Source organism: Schistocerca serialis, chromosome 7, assembly GCF_023864345.2.
Source record: "Schistocerca serialis cubense isolate TAMUIC-IGC-003099 chromosome 7, iqSchSeri2.2, whole genome shotgun sequence".
Classification (NCBI taxonomy): Eukaryota; Metazoa; Arthropoda; class Insecta; order Orthoptera; family Acrididae; genus Schistocerca; species Schistocerca serialis.
In genome coordinates this window covers 123874437-123884013 of record NC_064644.1, presented here as the reverse complement: position 1 = coordinate 123884013, position 9577 = coordinate 123874437, and the positions used below count along the sequence as shown (strand labels likewise).

General features: G+C 40.6%; 1 protein-coding gene across 1 annotated transcript in view; it reads left to right on the top strand.

Annotated features, from left to right (window-relative positions):
* Nucleotides 1-5618: 5618 nt before the first annotated feature.
* The window catches only part of LOC126412924 (uncharacterized), a 107797-nt gene continuing 103838 nt past the window's right edge, over nucleotides 5619-9577 (top strand). Inside the window, exon 1 of the mRNA XM_050082812.1 lies at nucleotides 5619-5669. Coding sequence (XP_049938769.1) covers nucleotides 5619-5669 — 51 coding nt within the window. The remainder of the gene's footprint in view (nucleotides 5670-9577) is intronic.

Here is a 9577-nt window from a genome sequence, read left to right as displayed (position 1 = left end):
GTTTGTTAAACATGTCCGTAACGCTATCACGGTTACCAAATAACCCTGTGACGAAACGCGCCGCTCTTCTTTGGATCTTCTCTATCTCCTCCGTCAACCCGATCTGGTACGGATCCCACACTGATGAGCAATACTCAAGTATAGGTCGAACGAGTGTTTTGTAAGCCACCTCCTTTGTTGATGGACTACATTTTCTAAGGGCTCTCCCAATGAGTCTTAACCTGGTACCCGCCTTACCAACAATTAATTTTATATGATCATTCCACTTCAAATCGTTCCGCACGCATACTTCCAGATATTTTACAGAAGTAACTGCTACCAGTGTTTGTTCCGCTATCATATAATCATACAATAAAGGATCCTTCTTTCTATGTATTCGCAATACATTACATTTGTCTATGTTAAGGGTCAGTTGCCACTCCCTGCACCAAGTGCCTATCCACTGCAGATCTTCCTGCATTTCGCTACAATTTTCTAATGCTGCAACTTCTCTGTATATTACAGCATCATCCGCGAAAAGCCGCATGGGACTTCCGACACTATCTGCTAGGTCATTTATATATATTGTGAAAAGCAATGGTCCCATAACACTCCCCTGTGGCACGCCAGAGGTTACTTTAACGTCTGTAGATGTCTTGGTTCAAATGGCTCTGAGCACTATGGGACTTAACATCTGTGGTCATCAGTCCCTAGAACTTAGAACTACTTAAACCTAACTAACCTAAGGACAGCACACAACACCCAGCCATCACGAGGCAGAGAAAATCCCTGACCCCGCCGGGAATCGAACCCGGGAACCCGGGCGTGGGAAGCGAGAACGCTACCGCACGACCACGAGCTGCGGGCTGTAGATGTCTCTCCATTGATAAAAACATGCTGTGTTCTGTTTGCTAAAAACTCTTGTTACGATTATTATTGTCATTCACAAGCAAGAGTTTTCACATCCCTATTTGGTATCGATGCACATGAAGAGTTGCTATGAAAGAAGGGAATAATGAATGTTACGTCATGCAGAATACTCATTTACTTCGGCACCTCGTGATCAACGCTTCAGGAGAAGTGAGATACATGAAGATGTCAATAGGAGGGCAGATACGCTGGCACAACTCTGCAACTACTCCTGTTGATTTAACAGTGTTACCAGTCAAACTGGTGCTGCGGAATCAAAAATGTAGTACAGACTATGCCACAGTAGCAGAGAGCTGCTCATTTCGGACCATGACCGTGAATTACTCTTGGGTCAGCTGCTCGTTAGTGTGTTGCATCTGTAAATGGAAGCCGGCCGAAGTGGCCGTGCGGTTAAAGGCGCTGCAGTCTGGAACCGCAAGACCGCTACGGTCGCAGGTTCGAATCCTGCCTCGGGCGTGGATGTTTGTGATGTCCTTAGGTTAGTTAGGTTTAACTAGTTCTAAGTTCTAGGGGACTAATGACCACAGCAGTTGAGTCCCATAGTGCTCAGAGCCATTTGAACCATTTTTTTGTAAATGGAAGGCGAGTTGGCCAGTTTATATGTCCCATGTCGCGATCGGCGCGGACTTAGCCTCTGCAGCGTCCGGCCGCCGGTCGAGTTTTATGTCAAAGAGTGTACGACACACAAGAGATGTGACGTCATAAACATTGGGATGCGTGAAAAAATTTAGGTGTATTCTTTGCAACTAAGGCACTCCTACAGTCGGGTCAAAATTGCGAAGCGCAAACGATAGTAGGAGCTATGAAGAGGCGTTGCCATACAGACATGTACAAAGTCGCGTTGTAAACACGCAAAGCAGAAACTGTTTCATAATCTCAAAGGTGTTTTCACAAATACATGTAAATCAAGTGTTTTCGATATTACACTATAAAAACAGTTTTTTTGGTTTCTAATAGACAGTTGGCGAAATGAATACCCGAGAAATTCCTTGTTTATCAGGCAGTATTTGCATAAAAGGCATGAAAAGGAATGCAAAGGAAAATTTTCGACCGATGATTAAAAAAATAGAGGCTGAGTTCGCGACAAAATATAGGAACGTCCTCATCAGTCCATCAGAATCTGGGAAATATACAACACACTAATACAAAATTTTTTTGACTGATCTGATGAAGCCCTGCGCGCAGCAGAGCAGATTTATTCTATTGATTGACTCGTGACGGGATCAAACAAACCCATGAATTATACGATGAGATTTTTCAAGATTAAGAAGCCCCCTCAATTGCACTCCGGTTGTGCAACCCAGCAAAGTCTGTCTTTATCTTCAGGTAGTTAACTCGATCAAAAAACTTCAAAACTGCTGTTATCTCACAGAGACAGGCAAAAGAAACCATATCCCGAGAACACTGTATCAATAAACTTCCCGTTGTAGATCACAAGCTACGCTCATCAATATTTGGCGAAATGATGCGTTATGCATGGTTTGCTGCCAAATTTTGCGATAAGCGAGAGCTTCTTACCAATACAAACCAAGTCTGCTTTCTTACGGAAACTTTAAAGCGATAATGTAATTGTAAGAATGTGCATTTATAATGAGTGCAAGATCCCGAGAAAGTTAGTTTTCCCTGTTTTTGCGACGTACATCAACCCAGCAAAATGAAATTATCTAATTTTATACATCAACTTCGTATGTATCCTTTACAATTCCTTCCTGGAAATATTTTGCAATCCCAAATTTTTCTTTGTCTTTCCTTTTCATGCCTCTTAAGAAAATATTAACAAAAACAATATATTGAACATTATTTCAGTTCATTCGCAGTGTAAAGTAAAAACTGGATATAAAAAATCATCGATCAGCGACTCGAACAAGTGGCCCTCGGATTACAGTTCTGTACTCTTTCCACTGCGCCGACCGCTGCCTGGAAACTACGGTAGTAAATGGCTCATTCCCCGCCCGACCCGCGCTAAAAATGCTTTTCTTTTTTCAAATCTGTAGCTACCTGGAACTCCAGCTTCTTATTACTTTTATTTCTGGTCATGCCCTGCATATACCACAAATCTGTACCAAAAGTGGTGATGATGAGTACGCGCAAAGCCCATGTTAAGGCCCCTAAACACTCACCAATTTATTCGCCAACCGGCCGACCGCGACCAGTTTCGTGGCAGCCTACAACACGTCCCGACAGACTAAACTTTGCGATTACAGCGCCGCCCTGTTGATGTCATTTGTTTTTCATTGTGTTTGTTCTACGGGATCTCGCTTGGTTTTACACGGAAACAAGGGTTTACCTTGCTGTTTTAGAGGTAACAAGGCCAAAAACAGCAGAGAGAAAGCTGTGGTTAAAGAAGTGGCTAATGAAAGAAATTCGCCCATGTTCTGTTACTTGAGCAGCTGGAACCCGATGATTTTCGTGATTATCTAAGAATGGATGAATCACCTATTTCGGAGCTGCAGAACATCATCAACCATTTCTTAATGGAAAAAGAATGCTGTCAAGAGGGAGGCTGTGAGCTTTAGGAGTGGTTGTTAGTTTCATTATGATTTCCAACGACTGGCATAAGCTAAGAAGACGCCACGTTCAGTGCTGCTGTATCCTCACAATTGAGGAGCGCCGGAACAAAAACCGATAAATCCGCATTTGCTGTTAATACAGAAAGTAAGAAATAGTGCCGGCCGCGGTGGTCTAGCGGTTCTAGGCGCGCAGTCCGGAACCGCGCGACTGCTACGGTCGCAGGTTCGAATCCTGCCTCGGGCATGGATGTGTGTGATGTCCTTAGGTTAGTTAGGTTTAAGTAGTTCTAAGTTCTAGGGGACTTATGACCACAGATATTAAGTCCCATAGTGCTCAGAACCATTTGAACCATTTTTGAACAAATAGTGATCTCGAAATGGCTCCACAAGCTATAAAAAGAAGAAACACACCATAAAACACTTGATGTCGCGTTGTGCTGAAAATTTTTTTGTGGCAGCATGTATTATTACCCCCTACAGCTCAAACACGCGAATACAGTAAAAGTGGATATATCGGGTTTTGTTCCGTCGCTCCTCAATTATTAACTAAAATGATTCTTGAAGCCTAAGCGTAGTTTATAGTTGACTGAGGAAATACATTATGGTAAAGGGAAATAAATAAAACAAAACACGTTCACCTAAACGTTATTTATGTATGTAGCATAAAAGACGACCTGTAACTTTAAGAAACTCATTTAAAATTTGAAGAAGAAAGTGGTGGCAAACATAATCTAATAAATACAACAGCAGATACATCAGAAATGAATCATTTATCAACTGTTAGATCTGTAATAAAGAATCCCACTCTTTCGTCTTCATAGCAGAGGTCTTGGATATAGGCTGGAGTTTCTTAACACTTATAACAATGTAGTGAGGATATTTTATGAATTAACGCTACTGAATATTGATATTTTAGTTTTTAGATTTCATTTCCGTTTAAGTATCGGAAATAAAACCTAACAACAGGAATACTGAATGTCGACGAACTTTTATGCCATCTATTTGCCACACGAAAACATTACGGAATCGGTAAATAAGAGAATGAGAGAAGTGTTCCATTTCTTGGATCTATATTGCTATACTCCTCACACGACGTATCCCACAAACGTCTGCAGTCTTTAAATTTATCCAGAAACACTGACCTTAAAGTTTCGTCAGTTTCATACTTTGTCACGTATATGAGAACAGTATTTAACAGGGCGCGCAATGACAAAATACGAACTTCCGTCGGGAGGTTGGAACAACACCGCTACACGCGGCCAATTTGTTAAAAAGATTGGGTGGGACGGCAAGGGGCGGGGGTCGACAGCCCGTCCGTCCGTCTGTCGGTCGGTCGGTTGGTTGGTGCGTGTGCAGGGTCTTTTAGACTCACTGCAGAGAGGGGTGGAAACAAATCACTGCCGATGTGTTCGCGAAAGGTGGTGTGACGTGGCAGTTGGCGGTTGTGGCTTGAGCTGAGCAGGTTTGTGTCACAGTTTAACGCCTTATGGTTATTCGTTTCTTACGTCATTATGTAGTCTCCAAACTGATACTGCATATTTTAGATTATTATTATTATTATTATTATTAACAACAACAACTATGGGAACTGTTACTGTGTGACTATTTCTACATACGCTACAGAAAAAGTAATCGAGTTGTATCGCCATACAGTGTTTTGTTTATTTACAAAATAACTGATACCAGATATTTTCTTACATTTCCTTAATTGTGCCGCTATTGGAGAAGACTAACCCTAGCGCAGTAAAGGGGAAGGGGGAATGTTAAATTATCCCTAAGAATTGTAAATTGAACTACTCCAAATCTGTTCAAAGAAAGTCACAATTTATAGGTTATGCATTAGTTATTTGCAATTATTAGATTTCCAGTGGGACGTTACACAAGAAATGAAATACAAAATGCACTGTTTACTGCCCTACCGTAATCTTAAATTTTATGAAAGTTGAGTAATCTAGGGTTAATGATAGTACAGTGGAGAATCGATGTAACAGAAATGCCTCGAAACATTTCCTATTAAAAAGATGTATGGGTTCCTATTAAAAGTGTTGAAATCATTGGTTATGTTTATGTAACATTGCGTTTGTTGAAGTTGGACGTTTCTATGAATAGGTATTTAAAAGTTGAAGATAATCAAACGGACTCTGCTGTGCAACTTCGGGAGCAGCTGACGATTCACGATGGGCAAGAATTTATACACACATGAGGGAACTCATCAGGCGTCCACATATATCTTGCCGACTAGTCAGGAAGGTAAATACATTCACGTTTTACAATTTCATGACAGTTTTTAATAATTTTATATTACGTCTATAATATAAAACTTTCTCTTATCTGATCAGTCTAAAACACCTATGTTGGGTGCATTATTGAAGATCGTGTTTCTGTCATTTTGTATTGACCATAGACGTCACGGATGGCACCTTTTTTGAGATTGTGTTGCCAGACTACGTTGGAAAATGAATATTTATTTCAGAGTTGACGAAGACTGTCATTATACTTTGAAAAAGACCTGTTACATGCACTTCAGAACCTGTAAGAGATTTCCTTTCAGCATGTGTATGATATATGAAGACATGCAGATCGAAGAGGCTGACAGTGTTAAATTTCTGGGATTACAACGATAATAAATTAACTTGGGAAGGGCGTACAACAGAACTGCTGAAGCGTCTAAACAAGTCTGTATTTGCAGTAAGAATGTCAGATGTAGGCATAAATATAAAAAAAGACCTTTCATATTTTGCTTACTTTCATTCTATCATATGGGATCATATTCCTGGGTAACTCGCCAAACCGAGCAAAAACTTTTATCATGCAAAAGTGCGTAAAAAGACTCATTTGTGGTGTAAATTCAAGATCATGCAGAAACCTGTTCAAGGGACTCGGTATTTTAACCACTGCTTTTGCAGTATTTTTATTCCTTAATGAAATTTGTTGCAAGTAATATATCTCTATTTCTAACCTATAGCGCAGTACATTATACCAGTACTAGGAATAAGAACAATCTACATAAAGACTTAAAATCTCTTACTTTGGTCCAAAATGGGTCCAACATTCAGGAGCACATTTTGAATAGGGTCGACAGAAGCGTCCGATCCCACGCGTCGGCTTTGACCCGTGACGTAAGGGTGTTGTGTGTGACGTCAAGACGGCGCGGAGTTTGGTTTGAGTGTGGCTGTCTCCAGTTCTGTTTTATTTACTTTTCTGGTCTGTTCGTTCTATCTCGTGAGATTTTTTTTTAAATTTAAAAACACTTATTACTTATTTTAATTATCTGTTTCCTCGAATTTCTGTTTTAGTTTATTATATTTATCTTTCTGATCTGTTCGTTCTATCCCGTGAGATTTTTTTTTAAAAGGAAAAAACACTAATCAGCTACTGAAGCATCTTTATCTTCTATGGGTTGCAGGGGTTACGACCCCTGGGGAGGTGGGTGGGTATTCATACATGTCTGTCTTCACTTGCACGTTGTAGCTACGCAAGGCGTCTAAATTTGTTTATATTTAGTTTGCCCCCCACCCAAAACACCCCATTTCCCGCGCTTGTCCCGTTAGTCTCATTAGGCTTCTTGTGGAAAGTGTGTGTGTTTTTGTTTCCGCCATATTTGTGACGTCATGGGTCAAAGCAGACGGGTGGGATCGGACGCTTCCGTATTTCCTTTGAATAAATTGTCAGAAACCATCAAAAAACTTGGTTACAGATAAAGCACAGTTTAAACGGAGTTTCAAAGACTTTTTGATAGGCAAATACTCCTACTCTGTAGAAGAACTGTTTAAGTAGAGATGTCTATTAGATATCGGTTTTGACAGCACTTAGTCACAAAAGTCAAGATTAGGTATTTTGTGTATGATAAATTTATTAGACGTGCATAACTACGTTTTATTCTGCCAGTGTACCCTGTAAATATTAGTTTACTGTAATGTATTCACATATTTTGTCAATCTCCTGACAAATGATCAAAGTAGTGAGTATAATATTGTTTTTTTTTTTTGTTATATTGTCTCCCACATCATTTTTGAGTCTATGGAACGAAACCTTAATCTAATTAACGAATATCTTGAGGCAAACTTTTTATTTTTTCAACATTGCGAATTCCTTAATTATATTTGCGCCCGCTAAAAAAGGTCTATGTTTTTCCACTGTGGCCTGACATTACAAGTTTATAACGTTTCTGAAGGGAGGAATAAACAAGATAATTACAGTTCTTAACCCTCAAATTCTAACAGATGTCGCGATACTTTGTTATTCAGCATACGCGTGATTGCATGTCGTCATAAATTTAGTATTTACTTTACCGTTAAAGATCCACATATATCTGTATTCGCTAGTGACATGATTGAAGACTTTTGCATTGTAACCAATGCACTGAATGTATCATAGCCGGCCTCGGTAGCCGAGCGGTTCTAGGCGCTTCAGTCCGGAACCGCGCGACTGCTACGGTCGCAGGTTCGGATCCTGCCTCGGGCATGGATGTCCTTAGTTTAGTTAGGTTTAAGTATTTCTAAGTTCTAGGGGACTTGATGTCCTCAGATGTCCGAACGGTTCTAGGCGCTACAGTCTGGAACCGCGCGACCGCTACGTTCGCAGGTTCGAATCCTGAATCGGGCATGGATGTTTGTGATGTCCTTAGGTTAGGTTTAAGTAGTTCTAAGTTCTAGGGGACTGATGACCGCAGCAATTAAGTCCCATAGTGCTCAGAGCCATTTGAACCAATTTTTTTTGAATGTATCATAACTTCTCTCATGACTGAAATGTTATGTCCCAATTATCCCTTAAGAGACAATACTTTCTTTATTGCCTGCGGCGATTCCAACCTCAGTTTGTCAGGTGGAGTTGCAGGAATGTTTTCATTTTAAAGATAAATTTGTCAGGGCCGTATAATAGTTGTCACCTAATTTGGTGTTTATGCTTGTCTGGCCTAATCCGAAGGATCTTGGAATATCGAAGCTGTACCAGTTTTATGGTTGTGTTCGGCTTGTCTCAATGAAGTCTCATCGTTTCTCAGGACTTCCTATTTTTCAATGTGTTCTCATGACTTACGTTGATGGCTTCCTGTTCCCTATCAATACTCAATTCGGCATGCATTTTGACAATCCTGATGTATCTGTTGCATCTCAGAATAAAAAGCTTTCTGTTCCGATGCATTTATTTAATATCAACATATCGTTTACTTTCTTCCTATAGATGTTCCAATAATCGTATAGCGCAGCCCTCTTTGGCCAAAGATCTACTCCATGGGTGGCTGCTCAGTTGTTGCTAGCATAGAAGGAACGCACTGAAATGGTCTGATGCATTTGTTTGATGTTTCGTTTTTTATTTAAGCAGCCATCTTGTGCTTCTGTTTGTATGTTTTGATGTGTAAATCAGTGTTAAATCTTATCAGACCTTGTAAGGACATGGTCTCTTTGCAGGAGCCAATCTGAATGCATTTTTTCGAAGGTTGTCCTCGAACGGTTTATGGCCACATCTAGTATCTGTAGTTTTGAAGTCATTCCTCCAGGTGTTACGACAAGATCTGTCTTTTGTGCAGCGAGGTTATTTTACTTCAGCAAATATATGTTCCTTAAAACCACTTAATACTAGCCTGGCCATCTACATCTACATGGTTGCTCTGCAATTCACACTTAAGTGCCTGGCAGAGGGTTCATCGAACCATTTTCATACTATTTCTCTAGCATTCCACTCTCGGATGGCGCGTGGGAAAAAGGAACAGCTAAACCTATCTGTTCGAGTTCTGATTTCTCTTATTGTTATGATCATTTCTCCCTACGTAGGTGAGTGTCAACAAAATATTTTCGCATTCGGAAGAGAAAGTTGGTGATAGAAATTTTGTAAATAGATCTCGCCGCATAGAAAACCGCCTTTGTTTCAGTGACTGACACCCCGACTCGCGTAGCATATCAGTGACACTCTCACCCCTATTGCGCGATAACACGAAACGAGCTGCCCTTCTTTGGACTTTTTCGATGCCCTCCGTCAATTCTACCCGGTAAGGATCCCATACCGCGCGGCAATATTCCGGCAGAGGACGGACAAGTGTAATGTAGGCTGTCTCTCTAGTGGGTTTGTCGCATCTTCTAAGTGTTCTGCCAACAAAGCGCAGTCTTTCTCCTTCCCCACTATATTATCTATGTGGTCTTTCCAGTTTAAGTTGCTTGTAA